The sequence below is a fragment of the Pristis pectinata genome, chromosome 20, assembly GCF_009764475.1.
Source record: "Pristis pectinata isolate sPriPec2 chromosome 20, sPriPec2.1.pri, whole genome shotgun sequence".
In the NCBI taxonomy this organism is placed as follows: Eukaryota; Metazoa; Chordata; class Chondrichthyes; order Rhinopristiformes; family Pristidae; genus Pristis; species Pristis pectinata.
In genome coordinates, this window is record NC_067424.1 from 15,897,166 (window position 1) to 15,920,170 (window position 23,005).

Consider the following 23,005-nt stretch of genomic DNA (forward strand, 5'->3'; position numbering starts at 1 on the left):
TAGAGTCGGTTCTCTTTTGCTTAAGTGAGGGGTGTTAATAGCAGGAAAGGAACAATTTAAATCTATTAGAGATTTTTGTGGCTGTAACTGGCACAGAAGATAACCTGTGAATGTCGTATATTTGGACTTTCTGAATTCAACTGATAAAGAGACACACAAGCGTTTATACAAGATCAGGACTCAAGGGGTTGGGTATAATATTTTAGCATGGATTGTGGACAGGTTAATTGACAGAAAACAAAGTGTAGGAATAAATGGATTATTTTTGAAATGGCAGGAGCTGACTAGGGAAGTGTCTCAAAGATCGGTGCAGCTACTAGCAATCTATATCTATACTTAGTTGAGGGAATTGTGTGTAATACATTCAAGATTGCTCATGGCACAAATTAAATGTAAAGTAAGCTGTGAAAAGGATGCAAAGAAGTCGTAACACAGACATTTTAAATCATTGGGTAAAAAGGTGGTAGAATGTAATGTGTGAAATTAGCTACTTTGATTGGAAGAGTGGAAAAAGAGGACATTTAAACATAGGGATTAACAAACCTTGCTCTTCAAAGGCTATCTTTATGCATTAATTACAGAGTTAGCATGTAGGTAAAGCAAGCAATGGGGAAGCAATTGGTACTTAACCATTATTGGAATAACGTTGGAATATAAGGCTAACAATCTTGCCACATTTATTTAGTTGAGATAGCACCTGGAGTACTGTGTACCCATTTGGTCTCCTTGCCAAAGGAAAGATTGTCTAAAAGTGTATTCCTCCCCCACCTCCTCCCCCCCCCCCCCCCATCCCTTGTCAGCAGTATCAAGTGCACAATGTAGTCTCAATAGAGTGTTGTTCTCTGCCTCCGAAATTTATTCCAATGAAGTCAAATGGGCTGAGCTACTATTTGGTATGTTCAGAGCTCTCATCTGGGGAGTGAATTTCTAGTCAGAAATATTTGCCTTAGAGGACGTGTAATAAAAGTTCACCAGATTGATTCTTGTGTTGAGAAGGGTGTCCCTTGAGGACAGATTTGTCGAAAGGACTTTTAATCTCCAGATTTTAGAAGATTAAGAGGTGATCTCATTAAAACTGGGCTGGATAGGCTGGGGAAACCAAAATTAGTGGTCGTGTCTCAAGGTAAGTGTCTGGACATACAGGATTGAGGAGATTTTTTTTCCACTGTGGATTGTGAATTTTCAGACTTTTCCACCCCAGAGGGCTGTGAACGCTCAGTCATCCCAGATAGATTTTCAGGCACTCGGGGAATCAAGGGATTTGAGTGGAAATATTGGAGATGACATAAAAGTTCAGCCACAGCCTTATTGAATGGCAGATCAGGCTTGAGAGCCTGATGGCCAATTCATTCTCCTATTGATTCTGAATACCAATTTAGAATCAATTATCAGCAATTCAGACCAAAAGCAAAATAATGCAGATGTTGGAAACCTGAAATAAAAACAGAGAGCACCAGAAATACTCAGCAGATCAAGGAATGTCTATGGAGTGACAGATTTAACACTTCAGGGTAATGGCCTTTCAACATTTTTGGTGTTTAAATAATTTTCTGTTTTTATATCAGCAATTTTGTATTGCATTGCCTCAATTAAAGCTGTACAGACACTGAAAATTCATTTCACCCTGGCTGCTAACAAGTCTCTGGAAAGAAAACATGACAATTCCTGACTCAGGGTTGGATTCCATCCCTTAACTATCCACTTACCTACTAACTCTTAGGCATGTCTATAATTTCAGCAGAAACCTTGTAAGCCCTCTAAAGATCTCGATGATGACCATTCATCCATCAGAAGTAGCCAGACATATTGTCCTCATTAATGGTCCATTTTTCTTTGCTCACATTTACTGTATTGCTCTCAGGTTTATGCACACTATGAGCTGCAAACACTCCACTCACATCTCCCAGGGGTGACCTGGTGTGTGCTTAGAATACACAAGTCTCAACTCATGGATCTGCACCAGATGGCAAGTGCAGAGCCCTTGTGCTGAGGACGAGCTCTTCACACAGAACCAAGAATAGGAATACTTCTGCAATCTGGAAGTCATTACACATTTTAACAGACAGGTGTGAACACAAGGATCTGACAGTGAGGGTCGTGGACCAGACTTGGGAAATCTTTGAATAGTTATTCATCTTGCACATGAACACAGGGTTCTTCTTTCATAAAATACTTTGAACCTTTTTCTAATTTTGGCTTTCCAAATTTTGTTCTCATCAAAGTTTGACATGTTCACAGTGGTGACTCCAACATTTTCACATTTTATGCAGCCACATGTATCAAACAGTCCTAGGTCAGCTACAATATGGGATGAATACATAGAAAACCTTGCTCTACGCTGTCCCATCAAACTATCCCAGGTCAGAAACTGCATTGGGTTAGATACAGTGTAATGCTCCCTCCACAATATGTTTTAGTCCAATCCTCACAAAAGCATCTTTAACTTTTTGGTTTCTCACAGACAATCCTTTTAATGTTCAATGCTGTGACCCAGTTAAACTCCTAAATCTCTCATATCTCAATCTCATCATCTAAGAAATGTTCATGGAGTTAATGTCTGGTTGAGCGAAATGTCCATTACTGTGGTGGGCTTATTGAGTCCAGATTGAGGAGCTGGTTCATGAATGAATGTCAAGAGTTCTTGCTGATGGTGAATCAGACCATTGAATCATGGATTATTATGGCTCAGTAAGAGGCCATTTGGCCCATCAATCAATGCATTCCAGATCATGGCAACCCACAGTGACAACAACATATGTTCCTTGTGTTGCTTCTGATTCTCTGGCCAATTATATGTTCTGGGGTTACAACCTTTTTACAACTGCCAACAGTTAGTCCTTATTTACTCAATCAAAACCATGCCTAATTTTAAACTTGGCTGTCAAACCTCCTCTTAACATTCTATGCAGTAGAAAGAATAATCCCAGTTTCTCTAATCTTCTTACAAAACTGAGGTATCTCATCCCTGGTACCATTCCAGTAAATTCCTTTGCCGTCTCTCCTTGACCCTAGCACCCTTCCAGATGTATGATGCCCATAAGTAAGCCTCTAACTGAGGCCTAGCCACCATTTTATAAAGATTTACCATAATGATGACCCAAACTTTGTAAATCCAAGATTTTGAACCAAGTATTGAGCTATGTATTATGCTACTACTAAGCTAAACCAATGCTCTGAGTACCAAGATCTTGCTCTGTGAAGTCCATGCATTAACAAGTATGCAATAGTTACCCCACATTAAAAGAAGTCATGCACATATAACTTCCACTCCACCTCTCAGAAAATAGTTGAATTCTTATCCAAAACAATATCTATCAAGCACTAAACTGAGCTTGATCTGTGATCATTGGAGCTAGGGAAAACCTTAAAGAGAACAACAATCATGTTCAAAACCCTGGAATGGAAAGAAAAAATCAGTTAGTCTGGCATGAAAGAATGAGAGAATGTGTGTGTATGTTTGTGTGTGTGTGTGTGTGTGTGTGTGTGTGTGTGTGTGTGTGTGTGTGTGTGTGTGTGTGTGTGTGTGTGCACGCATGTGCGCATCTTTATATTCCATCAGCTGAACTGTTCCAGAATATCGGTTGTAAACAGGATTGGGATGCTGCTACAGTCAAATAGCTGTCTATTCCCATCTGTTTTCACACACTAAGGTGATGTATCAGGTGAAGAAAGTGTTAGTGCTTTTAACTGAAAAGGGAAGGTAGGCTTTGGTTTAAAATGGTCACCTTCCAACCCAGTTCCCCCACCCAGCAGTTTCTGGTGTGAGCTTACCTCTTTTGGCTGTTTGACAGTTTGTTGCTGTTGTTGTTGTTGTTGCTGTTGGTGCTGCTGCTGCTGCTGTTGCTGTTGTTGAGTTAGCAGCTGTAGGTGTAATTGTTCCTGTTGCTTCTTGTAATACTCCTGAAGCTGTTAAGGAATGGAAGGCAATGAGGTGGTGGCAGAGGGTGGGGGGAGGGAGGGTGGTTAGAGTGGGGAGGGAAAAAAGACAGAAAACACAAAGGATCTCACTCAGGGTAAAAAAAATCCCTACAGATGAAGCAATCAGAAAATTAATATCAGAACAATAGCCAGCATACAGTGCAAACTTCACTGCTATTCTGCGTTAGACAACACCAATTAAATTCTCGGTGGAAAGTTAATTATCTGTCAGTGCAATCCTACAGGGTCTGTGGGATCATTGTGTGCTGGTGACATGTAGATGAGGAGCCTGTAAAATACTGCTTGGGATGACTGCTATGTTTAGAAGGATCCAAGAAATATATTAATTTAGATTGGTGACTCGGTTAAAGTGAAAGGAACTGATTATAGCAAGTACAGGGCAGCATGTATGCGTCAACGCAGCCTGAATTAACTCTTCTCATTTTGATTCTTTGTCTATTTGCAGGAGGTCTGCTTGCTGAATAGGAGGAGGCCATTCAGCCCCTTGAGCCTGTTCTGCCATTCAGTTAGATGAAGGCTGCTGTACATCTTAACTCCAACCACCTGGCTCAGTTCCACTTTCTTTAATATCCTGTGACTGAACAAAATATGTCAAGAAGACTGTGGGAATTTCAGTTGACTCCCCACCTCAACAGATTTTAGGGGATTAATATCTTTTGCATGAAGAAATGCTTCCTCACATAACCTTTGAATGGCCCAGCTTCCATTCTGTTATTCAACCTGTACCACCCCTCCACCTTGCATTGGACTCTACCGTCAGAAGAAATATTTTTTCTCTGCCCTATTTAAACATTACAATTAGATCATCCCTTAATCATCAACATTTAAGATATACAAGTCTGTTCTGTGCATCCTGTCCCCATAATTTACCTTCTTTTAGTTCTGCTACAATGCTAATGAATGCATCTTCTCTGGAAGATTGCCAGCACATTTTTATTCCTCAAAACATGTTCCTCGTTATCGGCTGTCCTCAGTGGGGAAAAATTCTCCCTTATTCACCCTGTTGCATGTTGATCTTCAACTTCTCCACCTCTGCCAAAGTTAGACTTGCATTTAGCTGAGATTGCTGCAATCAGCATTTGAACCCAAGTTCTCCAGGTACACGGTAGTGTAGGGGTAGGCACGATAGTGTAGCGGTTAGCGTAACACTATTACGGCACCAGCAATCCGGGTTCAATTCCGGCCACTGTCTGTAAGGAGTATGTACGTTCTCCTCGTGTCTGCGTGAGTTTCCTCTGAGTGCTCTAGTTTCCTCCCACATTCCAAAGACGTACAAGTTAGGAGTTGTGGGCATGCTATGTTGGCGCCAGAAGCGTGGCAACACTTGCGGGTTGCCTCCAGAACATTCTACACAAAGATGCATTTCACTGTGTGTTTCGATGTACATGTGACTAATAAAGAAATGTTCTTAAATTAGATCTTTGAGGTTTGTCAGTATAACCGCTAGGGAAGCTGCTTTAAGCTGCTGCAACACTATTGCAGGGGGAGTGCAGTAGGAGTAGTGAGTTGGGGGAGGGAAGGGGGCACTCTGGATTTCTTACCAGCTCTTGACTGGCACAGTGGCGCAGTTGGTAGAGCTGCTATCTCAGAGCTCAAGTGCCCCAGGTTCGATCCTTATCTCTGGAGCTGTCGGTGTAGAGTTTGCATGTTCTGCCTGTGACCACATGGGTTTCCCCTGGATGCTCCCATTTCCTTCCACATCCCAAAGAGGTGTGAGTTGGTAGGTTTATTAGTCCCTGTAAGTTGCTCTGAGAGTTCAGGTGAGTGGCAGAATCAGGAAGTTGATAGGAACGTGGAAAGAACAAAAGAGGATTAACATAGGATCAGTGTAAGGGGTGGTTGATAGGTTGGCACAGACACAGTGGGCCAGAGGGCCTGTTTCTGTGCTGCATGACTCTATGACATGAGTGCTGGGTTTCTGTCTAGCAAGTGGCAGCCTCCTGACACTCCTGCTGGATTCTCTGCAACTGTACCCAGTGAGGTCTGGTGTGAGACTGAGTGCTCCCAAATCGGAGTCATAGCTGATCAATCAGACGTACGGCAGGGGGATGAGCTGCTGAGAAATTAGCAATGACAAGAGTCCCGCTGACACCCACCAGGTTAAATGAGAATTCTCTGGTGAAGCAGCTATCAGGGCTGAGACCCCTGATGTAGCCAGATGACTGATTAGTGCCAAAGAACGAACAGAAGCTGCTGACTGAGCACAATGCAGTGTTTGTGCCACAGGGCCTGTCTTGTATAGTTCTCCCCTGCATAATGTGGAGCATGCTGCTTACCTGCTGTAACATGACTGCCTGCTGCTGTTGCAGTAACGCCTGCAGCTGGGGAGGAGACAGGATCTGCTGCATCTGTTGTGGAGTGATCACCTGTGGATTCATCATGGCCACCGACACGGGTACCTGCAACCAGACAAAGAGCCATTTAAATTTAATAGAGTTCCGAATCGTGAGGGGTTCAGACAGCTTGGAGAAGAGGGAGGTGTGTCCAGTGGCAGGAGGGTCAGTAACCAGAAGACATCAATTTAAGGCAAATCCCAGGAGAGCCAGAGAGGAGAGGAGATTCTTTTGCACTGTCTAAAAGCGAAGTGGAAGCAGGTTCAACAGTGACTTTCTTGAGGAAATAGGATAAATACTTGAAAGAGAAAAATATGTTAAAGGATGTGCCAAAAGAGCTTTGGTGCTGCAGCTTTCAATAAATAGTGCAAGTGTCATGGGAGAAGGAAACAGAGACAAAATGAAGGTGGGAAGGAGAAAAAACTGGCAGGTTAACAGATCACTGAGCTATACATCCCAATTTCAAGCATAAAGGAGGATGTATTTGTAATAGAGAGGGAGTAACAATGGTTTATTGAACGTATTCCTGGGATTGGGACATTGTCCTTTAAAGGGAGATTAAGCAGTGAATACCTATACTCTCCAGAGTTTTGAAAAATCAGAGGTAATTTCATTGAAAAGTACAAAATTCTTATGGGGTTTTTAAGGGAGGATGCAGGGATAATATTTTCCCTGGTTGGATTGTCCAGAAACACACGTCACAGTTTCAAAATAAAAGGATTTCCATTCAGGAAATTTCTACACCTAGGTGCTACTCAGGAGGGCTTAAACTCGAGTGGCAGGGGGATGGGAACCACAGCTGCAGGGCAACAGGTGGTAGGGTTGCGGGCAAGAAAGATGGTATGACAAGTAAGACTGAAAGAAAGGACAGCAAGGGCCGGCCTAGTAAACATGGTGGGACTGATGGGATAACATGTGTTTATTTCAACGTTTGGAGTATTATGGATAAGGAGGATGAACTTAGAGCCTGGATTAATACATGGAATTACAATGTTGTTGCCATTACAGAGTCCTGGTTGTGTGAGGGACAGGTCTGGCAGCTCAACATTCCTGATTTTCATTGTTTTAGATGTGATAGAGAGGGAGTGAAAGAGGTGGGGAGGTTGCACTACTGGTAAGGGAGAATGTCACAGCAGTACTCAGAGAGGACACACTGGAGGGCTCATCTGCAGAGGCAATTTGGGTGGAGCTCAGAAATGAAAAAGGTGTAACTACACTGATGGGATTATACAATAGGCCACTCAATAGCCACTGAGAGGTGGAGGAACAGATATGTAGACAGATTATGGAAAGGTGCAGAAACAACAGAGTTGTCATAGTGGGGGACTTTAACTTCTCCAGTATTGATAGGAATTTCCTTAATACAAGAGTCTTAGATGGGGTGGGATTTCTTTAGCGCATTTGATAATATCCCTCATGGCAGGTTGATTCAGAAGATAAAGGTGCATGGGATCCAGGGTGAATTACAAGTTTAGATTCAGAACTGGCTTGCCCATAGAAGACAGAGAGTAGGGGTGGATGGCTGTTATTCTGGCCGGAGTTCTGAGACCAGTGGTGTTCCACAAGGATCGGTGCTGGGGCCTCTGTTGTTTGTGATGTATATCAATGATTTAGATGAAAATGTAGATGGGTGGAATAGCAAGTTTATGGATGACACCAAGATCGGTGGAGTTGTGGACAGTGTAAAAGACTATCAAAGAATACAGCAGGATATAGATCAGTATCATATATGGGCAGAGAAGTGGCAGATGGAGTTTAATCTGGGCAAGTGCAGGTGTTGCACTTAGGGAGGTCAAATGAAAGGAGAAAGTATACAGTTAAAGGTAGGCCACTTAATAGCATTGAGGTACAGAGGGATCTTGGAGTCCAGCTCCATAGTTCACTGAAAGCGACTACGCAAGTGGATAAGGTGGTACTTACCTTCACTGGTAGGGGTGTTGAGTATAAGAGTAAGGAAGTCATGCTACAGTGCTATAAAACTTTAGTCAGACCACACTTGGAGTAGTTCAAACTGCAGTTCTGGTCACCCCATCATGGGAAGGATGCAGAGACTGTGGAGAGGGTGCAGAAGAGATTCACCAGGAAACTGCCTGGATTAGAGGGTATGAGCTATAAGGAAAGGTCGAACAACCATGGGTTGTTCTCCCTAGAGCATTGGAGGCTGAGGAGAGACCCGACAGAGGTTTTTAAGATTATGAGAGGCATAGATAGGGTAGACAGTCGGAACCTTTTCCCCTGGGTAGAAGTGTCAAACACTAGAGGACATGCTTTTAAGGTTAGATGGGGGATGTTTAAAGGTGATGTGAAGGGCAAGTTTTTATGCAGAGAGTTGTGGGTGCCTGGAATGGGTCAGCAGGGGTAGTAGTGGAAGCAAGCAGTTTGGTGGAATTTAAGAAGCTTTTAGATAGACTTACGAATATGAAGGGAATGGAGGGATATGGATAATACACAGGAGGAGGACATTTAGTATAAATTGGCATCAGGATTGGCACAACATCATGGGCTGAATGGCCTGTTCAGTGCTGTACTGTTCTATGTTCTATGTTCTATGTTCTAGAAGGTAGAGAATCTTTTGAAATCTCTACCCAATTGGGCTATGGAGGCTGATTGTACTTACAGAGAGAGATCCCTAGATTTTTGAATTTTAAGGAAATCAAGAGATATTGGGTAAATGCAGTAAAGTGGAGTTGAGATAAAAGATTAGCCATGAGAAAGCTGAGAGAGGATTGCACTGTTGCAGGGACAGTGCTGAAGGAGCACTGCATTGTCAAAAGGAAAAGAATGGGAGAATTTGCACAGTTGGCTTAAGGAATACTTTATTGTCAGAAGGCGAAGGTGAGGGAAAGTTGCATTTTGAAGGGCAGTGCTGAGGGAGAGCAGCACTGTCTAGGAGCAGGGCTGGAAGGGCACTCCATTGTTGGATGTGACATTCTACCAAGGACCTGCCAGCAATACTGGGTGGGTATTACTGATCTCATAACCCTATATTGAAGAAAAGGATAAGAGTTCTCCCCTTTCTCCTCTACACTCACTAGATGGATTACCTGGTCAATATTACATTTCTACTTAACAATAGTGGCCACACTTCAAAAAGTACTTCAATGGCTGCAGAATACCTTGGCTGTCCTGAGGTTGTGAAAGGAATATTTAAATTGTAAGTCTTTCTTCCCTTTTTAAATAAGATAGAAATCCTAAAAAGGATGAAGTGGTTTAAAACAACAGTCCCCAGAGGCAGTGGGGATTTATGCCAGAATGTTGAGTGAGACTAAGGGAGTTAGATTTCTGAGACACTGATAATCATTGTGAGACATTAATGAATCCTGGGAAGATACAAGAAGATTGGAGGCAGTCCCATTAGATGCCTATATTAGTGGAATTGAAAAAGCAGGCACAAGTAATTGTAAAATATTGGGATTGATCATTATAAATAAACTGGAAGATTATTTGTACAGTGATTGTAGAGGAAAAAGTTTCAGGTGGGAAGATCCTGGCTCACCATAATGGAAATGACGAGCCAGTTCACCATTGAAGCACTCTTCTTACAGTTCCAAATTCATGTTGATAACATTCCACATCAAAAGGCTCCTCATTAAGCCTAAAGCTGTGGGGATTTGTGGTAAATCTTAGAAATTGATATGAAACTGGCTGAAGAGGAGTAAACCACAGGAACCAGTTAAAATGGTATTGTTACACATGGAGGGGGAGTGGGGAGGGATGCTAGAGCTTGATTTTAGGAGCACTGCTGTTTCCAATTTATGCCAAAGTCTTGGATACACAAATTCAATGCAAAATGAATAAATCTGCAGACACAACCAAACTGGTACAGACAGTGGAATTAGGGGACATAAGTTAGAGAATACACAATGGCTTGGACAAATTATATAGGCAATTATAAAATGGCAGTTAAATTTTAATACAACCAAATGCAAAATGATACATTATAGAAATAAATGTGCTGGCACACATCTCCATGAATGTCATCAGCATGGCTGAAGATGAAGATGAAACATTTGAGAGATTGTTACACAGAGCCCAATCCCTCAGTGTCCAGTGGTGGCAGGATGATGGTCTTTCCCCACAGACCCTATGTGGTGTATGCACCAAGCTCCATTGCATCCCTCAACATCTACTCCTGTACATTGGAATGTGCCAACTGGAAGCATAAATTTATGAACATCTCTTTACAGTGGAAGATCAACAGTTTTTGGGTAGACCAAAATGCATCTTTCACTAAGTTGATGATCTCCCAGCAGCAGTTAATATTTGTCTCAACATGCATCCCTGGAAACAGCCTGCAGAGCACAGAGTCCCATGTTATTAAGGGGATGAATCATGACAAAGACCACTTGAAATGTAATATTTTTTTATATTTCAAAAATATACTTTATTCATAATGTACACAGTACATACAATTAGGGCAGGTCTGTGCAATTGTTGCACCATCAATTTAATACAATGTGTCAACACCACTTATGTTTCCTCCTTAAACAATGCATCTCTGAAACATTTGAGAGGCTGCTACACAAGGCCCAGTCACCCAGTGTCCAGTGGTGGCAAGACCCTAGTCTGTGGTCCTTCCCCCTTCTGGTGGTTACGTGGAGCTTCAGTGTACCTCTCTGCACATACTCCTGTGCCTTGGAGTGTGCCTGTCAGCAGCATTCACTTACAAATATCCCCTTACACTGGAGGATCAGCAAGTTTCAGGCAGACCAAAGTGCATTTTTTACTGAGATGATAGTTTGGTATTGGCCTGCTAATAGACTCAGCACTGAACATGTCCATCCAATGCAGAATAATAATCAGAACACCGGCATTATATTGAACCACATCATAGTAAGAGTAGACCGCAAGCCAAAGGGGATAATGATCTAGTCAGAGGGCAGAAGACAAAATTGAAGAATAAAGTGAGAGAGACTGAGGGATATCAAAAAGGGACAATTGATTACTCCTGCCTAAAAATTCTACCAGTGTCAGTATAATGTTTGCCCCGTATCACTTGTTTATTGGGCTGCCAGAAAGGCACAGGGAATTGCTCTCAAAGCCCATACTTTAATTCCTTTTAATGGACAGAATTTACTAGTGTCAGACATAACAACCAATCTCTCAGTACAAGTTGTATTAAAATGTAATTTCCACATTCCCTCACTGACACACTCCACATCTGCCTGAAACTGGTTAATACAAATTATATTAAAAAATTTAAATTGCTAATCAAAATCCATCAGCTTCTAATTGGTTTTCAATTAAGTTTAGCAATCCTACTAATTAAATCTTCACAGCTGTGACCCACTAATAGCACCTGACATCACTTCCTGTTCAAGACAGGTCATTAGAGTTTTTTAGGCCAATAGTACAGCAATGTCGATCCAGTGGTATTACATGACACTCAGGTTCTTCGTGTGACTGGCTGGTCTTGATGTGTGAGCCCAGTGAGTAGCCTATTTGAGTTTGGGAGGCAAACTGTAGCTCATTTGGGAAAACATACTTATAGCTTAAGGTTCTATGTTCATTTCTCACTACAGAGATTTAAGCACAGAAATCTGGGTTGATGTTCTGGTACAGTACTGAGGAGATTTTAAACCAGCAGCATTAGGGAAAATGGGAGCAGTGCTCTCTCTAGACCGTGGGAAAGAATCCTGTCAACATTTGCAAGGTTGCGTTACTGTACATCGTGTAGCTATGGTTCATACCCTGCTCCTATGCTGTGGTAAACACTTGAACCAGCTTCCATTTCATCTGGAGGTCCAAAATGGATCATGTGCAGAGCGATATGATGTACAGGTCTCCAAAGGGGGGAAATGTACCCAAAGTGGACTACATCCTGATGGTCACCCTTATGTGTGGCTGTATCAAGCTGTGTGTAGAAACTGGGTACATAAACATCAAATGTCACTACATGTTGAGGTTTTACCTGTCCCTGCAGTTGCAAAGGATTGGCATGGGTATGTTCCATTGAGTTTGACTTTGTCACACCACCTGTCCTGCATAGAAAAATTTCCATAGCAAAACACCCTTGACCACAATCAAAACAGAGACACAAGAGATTCTGCGGCTGCTGGAATCCGGAGCAATGCACACAAAATGCTGGAGGAATTCAGCAGGTCAGGCAGCATCTATGGAGGAAAAGAAACAGTTAACGTTTCAGGTCGACACCATTCATCAGGACATATTCAGTCCTGATGAAGGGTCTCGACCTGAAACGTCAACTATTTATTTTCCTTCATAGATGCTGACTGACCTGCTGAGTTCCTCCAGCATTTTGTGTGTGTTGACCACAATCAAGCAGTGGTTTCCATGGAAATATGGTGATGGAGATGGTTGGTCTTGTCAGATAGTTTCTCAAGCAGACCATCAAACTCATTTAGCAGAATGCCTCATCTGCAGAACACCTCATCTGCAGAACTCTTAACCAAGCACCAAGACCTTGCTTGGCTGATGATGATAAGGACCCTCCCCATGAAATCCTTCATGTACAAACAGAGCCTCAATCCTCGAACGGGGTAGTGGCGCGGATGAAAATATCATCTGCTTCCTTCTGGTGTGTGCACTTGCCGGGACAGTCTGGAAAGGGATGCAGTGGTCTTTGTCAATGTTCATCCTGAGCAGTTGAATAACACAAGACTCTGCTCTACGGGCTGATCCAGGGATGCATTCTGAGATAAATATTGCTTGCCACTGGAAGATCATCATCTTAGTGAAAGACTCGTTTTGGCCTGCTCAACACTTGCTTCCAAAGTAACCATCACAAAGGTTCTATAGGGAAAGCCGACAGTATAGGGTCCTCCCACTACTGGACACTGATCACTTGGGTATATCTTTGGAAAAAAGACTGTTGGACTACCTTCTGCTTTGGATGGAATGTTAAACTGGAGCTAGTATGCTCTCTCCCATGGACCTTAAATACCATCTTGCCCAACAGTCTCCTGATATTTACTCTAGAACCAATAATGCAAAAGCAGGTTATTTGGTCAGTCTCATATTAGTGTGTGTGTGTGTAAAAATTGGTTGTCATGTTTCTTTCAGATCACAAACCTAGCTGATTAATGGAGACACAAGAGATTGCAGATGTTGGAATCTGGAGCAAGAAACTCCTGAAGGAACTCAGCAGCATCCGTGGAGACAAAGGGATGGTCGATGTTTCTGGTTGAGACCTTGTACGGTGACTGAGACTGTAGAAGGGACGTAGCCAGTACGAAGAGGTAAGAAGGATGGGTGAGACAGGGGCCGATTGGAGATAGGTGGAACCAGGTGAGATGGGGGATGATGGGCAGACGGTGTCTGGTGGGGGAGGGGAGTTCAAAGACAGAGGTTGGTGGGGGATAGGTGGAAACATAAGGAAAATAAAATGGGCAGATAGAGCCAGGTGGGGGAGGGAGGGAGGGAGGAAAGGGGGAAGATGGAGACAGAGACTGGGTGATTCGTGGAACCAGATGGGGAAGAGTAGGCCAAGGGCTAACCAATGGCTCCCCTAGTTAGCTCCTCATAAACAGTGCAAACAAACGTCTTATGCTGAATGTCAGAGCTGTTTTCGGGGACGCTTGAATGAACAAGTTGCCTCCCTTGTAAAGGAGTGTGCAGGACACTCGTCTACAATGTGATAGAGTGCCTGAATGTTTTGTCTACATTTTCACTCGGGGCTGTCTGTAATCTTCCATTCGTGCATTATCCAGCTGCAACAACTCTGCTCCAACGTGGCGGTGGATGAGTGTTGCTGCTTTGTTGGAGGCCGGGCGCTCCCAACGTTGCCTGCTCTCAGATTTTCAACCTACAACTTTTGAGCCGGTGAGATCGAGAAGAGCAGTTGGTACTTTCTCAATATGACCGAGTCGGTTTACCTCGGGTTCTCCGGTTTCCGCTCCGATCCTAAAATGGTACTGGTCGGTTAACTGGCTACAGTAAACGACCCCCAGCGTAGGAGCATCAGGGGAATGCGAATGGACAGATAAAATGAGTAACAAGGAAATAGTGGAGGAATGGGAACTGATAGCTGGGAAAGAATCAATGGGCTGGATGGCATCTTTCTATGTCGTAAGGAAATGTTGCTTGTTGGGATTAGGGATGAGTGTGACATGACTTTATCGGATTCTCCAAGGATCAACCTTGCCAATGTAATTGCAGTGGGGTAGTAATACTTCTACTAGCGGTGGACGGACCACAGCTGGTTGTGCGCTGTTGGCCCAGAGAGCGACACCCGATTTTACAAATGGCACATGGATTCTACTTGAGAATCGGATTTGGCGGATTGTGATGCCTGGCGGGGTGCAATAGCCAGACTATAGCTGAGCTGCCTCAGCGGAGTCGTGAATGGAATTTATTGGTTTCTCAGCTGTGCTTGACTTATGAAATACTCAACGCTGGCACTAGACGGCTGTAACAGAAACAACTTCTGAATTTCGGCACTAATCTCTCTCTCTCTCTCCTGGACGAGCACAAGATGACGTTAAAGAAAATACCATAAAAAAAATCATCAACTCCAATGGCTTAAACAAAGTGGGAGAATAAACAGGCCTTCCACAAAACCAGGAGTGGATTTCGGAAGGGGCAACTTCCCGAATTCCTCTCCCTTCGTTCAGATTCAGCCTGATCGTATTCTGATTGATACCTGTGTTAGCACGACGAGAAACAAGACAGGACATCGCACACTTTGATTAGCAAATATCCTTAATGTCCTGTGGTGTAATTAATTAAAAAAAGAGTTTAAGCGATTTGTTCTGTAATTGAAATAAATAAACATTATTGTCTTTGTTTTAAGTCGGAAACGGAGTAATATATTGTGCTTCATTAGGAAGGATGCTTTGACACGTGGTGGGGCAAGGGCAGAATCGGGATTGACTGTGGTGCTGTCTGTGGTCGAATAGCTTGCCGTCATTCAACCTTCTTCCATTCATTTTAGGGCCGGACCCTTCCTCAGAATTCTGCTGAAAGGTTTCGGACCTGAAACATTAACTATTTCTCTCTCTTTACAGCTGCTGCCTGACCTGCTGAGATTTTCCAGCATTTTTGTTCTTTTTTTTAATTTCAGATTTCCAGCATCTGCAGGTTTCTTCCATTCATGCCGCTTTAATGCTGAGATTGCCAGTCTATAGGTGAAGGTTCAAACAGCACTGGTTAGAAAATGTCACTGTCCAGGGTCAGAACAAAGCAGGACCCAGGGTAGGGCAATAGTAGTGCCGAGAAGCCACGCTCGGAACAGGAGGTGCCAGCAGTGATAGTGCGGGCATCATGTGTATTATTCCTACAGCCAGAAGGTGTTGTGAAGCGGTGGGGCTGTGAATCCACCGAGGATCTTTGAGATGGGTCTTGCATCCTCCACTCCCTCTGTGCTTGTTCCACATCAGTGGGCCCTTTGCATCACTGAACTACTTCAACTAGTCTTTCACTCCAAGGCGCGTCCTGTGACAGGCAGTCATCTTGCACGTCTTCAAGTCAGTTTGAAAGTGCCCGTTTGCAGTTCGCCCTTTCTGTGCTGTCCGCCTGTAACACGGTGTCACTCACAACCCCAGACCAAAATAAACAGAACTCGACTGGCTTGCTCCCCACGCCGAGTCCACGAATGAACTGACTCTCCTCGTAAACGAAACAAGAGTTTGACGCAGAAATGTAGTTTAGCCTCCGGAGAGTCTTTCTGGGATGGGAAGAAGCACTTTCTGTGGCTTCAGATGTCGTGGGTAACAGAACCATTCTGTCCCGCGCCACTAGAGGACAGGCTAACATCAATCTGTAACGGTGCCGGAATGAAAGCAAGTTAGAGATACAGCAAGCTCTTTTGCAAGGTGACAGCAATCTGCTCCCAACCCCCTTTCGCACGGTCAAAAGCAAAATTAGTTGCTTGTGTGGCGTCCTTTAAACTTGAGACAAACGGCGTATTTGCTGAGTATTCCCTTCTTTGCAAATTATTCCGGTAACTTGGAAAGCCTGTTTACAATGAGCCTTCAGTTAACCGTCTGGATAGTATCCGAAGTCAAAAGTAAACAGTATCTGGCTGTGGCTCGGTGGGTAGCACGCTCGATTCTGAGCCAGAAGGTCGTGAGTTCAAATTTCACTTCGGATTCATGATCCAGGCCCATTCTCTTAGTGTAGTATTGAAGGAAGGATCGCTGCGGTCGTTGAAATGTTAGGTTGAAGTTCTAACGGCCTTCTCGGGTGAATGTAAAAGGACCCTTGACACTATTTGAAGAGCAACAGAGTCCCTTGTCTCCAGGGCAATAGATATATTCCTTAGCTGAAACAGGTTATCTCTAAAGCTGTGGGTGGGAGTTTGCTGATTACAAGCAGATTACTGTGTACCCTACTTTACAAACGTGATTACACTGCAAAAGTACTTCATTGTTAAGGTTAACATCCCGAAGGTGCATTATAACTTTGATTAATACTTCAAACAGGGCAATCTGGTCTAACTCAATTTGCCCTTGGATTTGAGCTTGGAAAACTATTTCCCTGATGAGGCAGTCAACTTTAAACCGGATAGACACAAATCCGTGCTCTGTGCTGAATTTGTTAATTTTAGTCCAGTTAACGACTGCATGAAACAGTTGGTTGAATATCACTGAATTTGAGAGGAGGAACATCACCTAGGTAGAGGCATTTCTACTTCCACAGATACTAATCTGACAGAGCGGACTTCATATCTGTTGTAGAGCCAATTGATGCTCTTTCAAAGAGTTACTCTCCCCAGTAGGGCTGCTTTCAAAGAAGGCATCCATCCAATTGGGCCCCTTTGAGAGATATCTTATTGCAGAGTCTTTCTGTGAAAGAGGTCTCATTGGTGATGCTTTCTTTCAAAAATACTTTTCTCCAGTAGATACCATTGGGGTCCACCCAATGGAGCTCCTTTCACAGAGTGTCTCTCTAGTAGGGCCCTTCAAAAGGAATCCCTATGGGGAAACCTCCTTTAGAAGGGGCAGGTGGAGAGACCTTCTTTGAAAGGGGTCTGGTTGGAGACACCCACTTTGAAAAATAAATCTCTTGACCAAGTGCCATTGGAGTCCATTCAAGTGAGCCCCTTTCAAAGATTACTTTATCATACCCTTTAAATGGAGTTGGATACTGAACCAACTATTTAAACTACACTCAAATGATGCCACTCAATTAGTTCCTGACCTTTATTACTGTACTGTTGTCAATTTCCCAATGCAAAACCCTCCTGGGTAGAAGATGAATGTGTAATTCATACATTCCACTTTCTTCTTCTGGTTTCAGCTTGTATTTTTTAAATATAAATATTTATTTCGTACCCCTACAGGTTACACATGCCAAATCCTCAGCAAATTCACCACAAGCCACATATCGACTCATATCCTGCCTGGGTCAGGCATCATGCAGTACAGCTATGCAACTCTGTGCCAATCTACATTCCATCCATTCAAACATTTTCTTCTCCTCAATGCTTGTTTCATCAGAGCAGGAAATAAAAGCATCTTTTTTAAAAAAACAAAACAGGCTTCAATCCATTTCTAACAAAATAAAGTGTGTTGGATGATATTGATTTCACTATGAATGGAATTCATTTTTCTGCCATCCTGTCAACTTAGTGCTGAGTGAGTCATCCTGGTTCAGCTGGTAGAACTCTTGCTTCTGATTGTGAAGGTTGTGGGTTCAAGTCCCAAGTGCAGTCTTGAATCCCACATCACGACAATGACAAAACTTTCAGAAGTCCTTTATGGAGTGTAATGCACTTTTCAAATGTCCTGATAGTGTGAAAAGCAAGTTCTTTCTTTCTCATACATCTAAAGTTGACACCTTGGAAAGTCTGCCTTGTTGGGAGAGGCATTAAGTTAAACACATGTGCAGTTGGCTTGATTGAATGAATCTTAGTGTGACTATGTGTGTATGTGTGAGTGTGAGAGAGGGGGTGAGAGTGAAAGAGAGCTGATTGAGGCTGCCAGTTTGTGCCTCCTAAATTCTGTATTCGGAAGGACAACCTGCTCATTCTTTTAGCTTTATTTTACTGAATACCATTCACTTCTCAACCAGCACCAACATTCCATATCCATAAGAGGATGACTCACAGCTGGGAGGTAACAGTGCTGCCACTGGTACTCTCTGATCCCCTCCCCCGCAGTTGAAGCAGATTCCATTACACAATGAGCCAAGGCAAACAGAACCATTTATATTAGAATAATGATGTAGAAATAGGCGAGTAACAGCAAATACACGGGGTCATTGAAAAGCAGAGTAGGAGAAAGACTTACATGGAAGAAAGAAACACGAAAATAAGTAAAGGGGAAAAGATATAGGGAATAAATTTCACTGTGGGATCCCACTCTAGCTTTTATTGCTGTGGGAGTTCATTGAAATCCCTCACCTTGAGATAAAATGGATTTCTGTCAGCCCTCTGCTAAAGTTACAACTGTAGGGATGGAAAGATTGAGATCTGGAGGGAAAGAACATTCAGACCGAGAGAGGGTTGGAAAAAGGAAAAGGAAAAATACAGCAAGGGGACAATGGGAAACAAGAGTTAAGGAACATGAAGGAAAGAAAGATTGAACCAGAAGGAGTGATTAAGATAACAATGATAAAGGGAGTGAAAGATTCACAGTCAGCAAGAGAGAGGGAGAGTGACTATGAGAATAAAAGTGAAAGAGCTGCATCTGGTAACTGCAGAAGAGCAACAGAAAAAGAGATAAGGAGACATGAGTGGGAAGAAATCGCAACTGAGATAATTTTAGAAAGAAGAATGGGTCGGGAGAGTTGTAGTTTGGAAGTTGGGTATTACCGAGCGTGCATGTGCAAGTGTGGTGTGTGTCCGTGCATACCTGTCCTTGTTTATGAACATGTGCGAGGGTGTTGAATGAGGCAGGGTTACCATTGTATTGTTATTCTTTGCAAGGACCACTTTAATTGACGACCACTGTGAGAAATTACACCTCACCAAGAGCCGCAGAATGAGCAAGAACTGGAGGAATAAACGGACAAGACTGGAGAGTGTGCAGAAGAGGGAGAAGATCTTGTAAATGTGAACAGCCCATAAACACAGCGAATAAGGCAGGAACTGGAACAAATTGGTACATTGGCAGCAACAGTAGCGTCGCGTTAATTTGCCTTCACTGCTAGTCTGCCTGAGAACTAAATGAAAGCATATAATTAATTGCTCTCCTGCTTCCCATTTTCCACTGACAACCCATAAATTTTATTTTATACACACTTTCATTGACATTTTCAAGTTTCAGGCATAATAATTACCAGAGTATAACACCTTCATTTTGTGGTAGCAGTAACTGGCTGATTGACGAGTAAGTTGAATAAGGTGCAGTAAAAAGGTTGATGGCATTAATTGCTCCTATAATCTAATATCGCAAAAGGCAGGAGAGGGGGAAGAGAGAGAGAGAGAAAAATGACACGGCAGCGTGAGTCTCGCAATCCGACACCACGTTACCACAAGCACAGAAACAAAGCCGGAACCGTCCTCCTCCCAAAATAACTGTGTGACTTGATCGTTGCCACGCAGACCCTCCGCTCGGGAACCGACTGTTTCGTTTCTAGATGCTTTGTTCATTGTTACAGCCAAGGGTTGAGCCAGGAATATCCTGACTTTACCCGGACCTAATTAGCAAACTGGGACCATTCTGTTTTTCTTTCGCTCCTACGGTCGATATAGAGTTGCCAACTCTGGTCGGGATGTTTTTGGAAGCTTTGTGCCTTAAACCAGTTCAGTCGGTCAGCTGTGCTCTCTCTCCACACCAGACCAGCTGCGGGTGGACTCTGCGCTTCCCACTCCCCACCACCCCAACCCCCCATCTCCAATCATTTTAAAAGTAGTGGGAATTGGAAATGTTCAAAGAAAACAAACAATTTCTTTAAAAAAAACAAGAAATCCCGGGTGGTTTCCCCGCCCATTGTCCAGTACATTAATCTTACATTCCTGGGGATTCCAGGACACTCTTGGAAGGTTGGCAAACCCCAGCTGATAATGTAGTTGGCACAAGCACCAAGGTCAGAGTGGGTTGAGCTCAATCAGGACAGCTGTGACGGTGTCACTTGTGCTCTCGCTGCGGCTGGACTCTGAAGTGGGGGCGGATTAATCCGTTGGTGTGTGTCAGTGTCTCCGTGTGCGGTACAATCACCAGCTAGAGAGAACCGCGGGAAAATACGAAGACGAACTCAGGCTCCGCTCTGACGGAGCTCGCACATGAAAAATCGCCAGCAGGGCCGGCATTAAGGGGTCACAGCTTCAATCAGCACCAGCCAAACAGCAGCGAAGGGGAGAGAATTGTGTAGGGCGCAAAAGAGTCATTCAATGTATTTTGTCATCTTCTTTTCAGCCACTGAAGCCCATGACCATAGGCGTGTGTATAGCCACGGGCACATGTTGGTTACTGTAGGCGTGTGTCTGACATCAGATGTGTGGAAGTAATTTAGGGGTGTAGGGATGAGCGCAGGCCTGTAGGAGTAAACAGCGCTGTTTGAGATTGGCTCCGTGCGCGCCTGAGAGCTACCGTGTGCATGATGAAGTGACACAGGCATTTGGGAGTGACTACAAGTGTTTGAAAGTGATGACAGTCACACAGGAGGCATGTGCGAGTGACTACGGGGAGTCGGCAGTTACTACGCATTTGCGACTATAACGCGTGTCGCAGTGACTACGCTTGTGGAAGTGAACGGGCAAGCCATTTCAGACAGAGATGAGGAGATATTTCTTCTCCCACAGAGAATTTCACAGGGTCACCACTCAAGCAGTTGAAGCCAGATCATTAAATATTTTCAAGAGGGAATTATGTATTGTCCTTAGGGCGATTGTTCTTTGAAGGATCAGAGGTTGTGGGGGGAAAGCTAAACAGGGCACAGAACGTGGATGATTAGTACCCTTTGGTCAGCCATGATCATAGTGCGTGGCAGTGCAGGCTCGAAGGGTCCAACGGCCTACTCCCGCTCCTGTCTGCTGTGTTTCTGTGAATAGAATTGTATGCGAGCAGACACAAAAGGGTGTTTCCCAAACCTACTCCCTCCCTCCACCGTGTCACTGACAAACTCTGGCAGAACGGCTACAGCAGGGTACCGAAAGCCTCACTTAAAAAATCCACAAGTTCCGGACGTCTCAATCTTTCCGCTCAATTTTAACAAGAACAGGAGTAGGCCTCCTGCGCCGGTTTCTCCGTTCAACAAGATCATGGCTGATTTATCTTACCTCAAACGTCACTTTCCTGCACTAATCCCACATCTACTGGATCTCTTAATAACGAAATCTCCGTCGACCTATGGCTTGACTACATTCAGTGTCTGAGCCTCCAGCCATCTAGCAAAGATTCAGCCCCCTCTGGGTGAAGAAATGTCATCCCTGTCCTCAGTAGCCTACCCCCTATTTTGAGACTATGGCGCACTCCAATGAGGGAAACTCATTCTCAATTTTACTACGTTTTTACCTTAAGGTCCTTTCAGGTTATGAAATGCTTCCTGCAAAAAAACTAGGATAACGTTTTGACATTACTTTGGTGTTTATACATTTCGTTTGTGGTCCAAATGCATCAGAGAAAGCATTTCAATTTTCAACTCTTATCCCCATATAGTATGTGGCCCGAACATAGTTCCTGATTTTCTGCTGTCATTGCCTCAGAAGCAACCATCAGAAGACAGTACAAGGTTCTTCCCCCTATCCGGCCCAGAATTAGAATCATCGACCAAATGGAGGTTATTCAGCCCATCAATGCCTATGCTAGCTATTAGAAACAATTTTAGTCCTACTCCACCGGCTCTTTCCCTACATCCCTACAAACTCGTCCATTAGAAATGAATCCACCTTCCTTCATGAATGTTGCACAAAGGGAGAAGGGCGGGCACTTCGCGCCCCCAATAATCTTTTTAAAAAATGAGGGATTTGGGATTCGTTCTGCGCTCCAAAAGCTGACAAACTGGAATTCCTGCGGAAGACCCTGGTTATCCTTGAATCGTCTTCCACACGCTTTCAGACGTTGCATTCCGGATCACAGTTCATGGCTCGTTGGACGATTATCTGAAATTTCTTGTCCCTGACCACCATCCTCTCCACTTGAAATTAACTTTGCTTTGCTGTTTTCCATTGAAACCATTAAAACAAAACTCCACCCCAGCTACTCTTGTCTCACTGCCTAAGAGAAGGACATCGCCCTTGGTTTGATTGCTGTAAGTCTAACATATAAAGACATTGAGTCACGGAGATCGATGTTTCTACCACTGCTGGCACATCGTCCAATTGCTAGCACACGAGCTTGAACAGTGAGAATCGGCGAAGCATTTGACCATCTAGATTGCGACTGCGATTCTCCTACCCTACCTGTACACGTTCAGACTGTCCAGCAGGACTCAAAAATCAAACAGGACGGAAACGGGTCCCTCGGCCAACCGACGTCCTACTGACCACCAAACACCCATTCCCAATAATCCTACTCTAATCGCACTATATTCTTCCCACATTCCCATCAACTCCCCTCGGGTTCTACCATTCACCTACACACCAGGGGCAATTTACAGAGTCCAATTAACCTCCCAAGCCGCACTTCTTTTTGGGATGCGGGAATAAACCGGAGGAAACCCACGGAGTCACGGGGAGAACTCGACACAGAGGGTACCCGAGGTCAGAATTGAACCCGGGTCACTGGAGTTGTGAGGCAGCAGCTCCACAGGTGGCTCCACTGTGCTATCCCAAACTGGTATTCTGGGTGATGTTGCCAAATGCCAATTTCTGACCGGGACCGGATAAAATAAACAAGTGTAATTATAGAGTCCCTTACAATTCAGGACATGGCAATGCACCTTCTAGT

At 43.8% G+C, this 23,005-nt stretch overlaps 1 protein-coding gene across 2 annotated transcripts in view; it reads right to left on the reverse strand.

Annotated features, from left to right (window-relative positions):
- foxp4 (forkhead box P4) overlaps nt 1–23,005 on the reverse strand; it is a 310,618-nt gene that overhangs the window by 81,864 nt on the left and 205,749 nt on the right. For both annotated transcript variants that reach the window (XM_052034375.1, XM_052034376.1), the window contains exons 4-5: nt 6,216–6,338; nt 3,772–3,906 (exon numbers count right to left, since the gene is read on the reverse strand). In XM_052034375.1, coding sequence (XP_051890335.1) covers nt 3,772–3,906; nt 6,216–6,338 — 258 coding nt within the window. The remainder of the gene's footprint in view (nt 1–3,771; nt 3,907–6,215; nt 6,339–23,005) is intronic.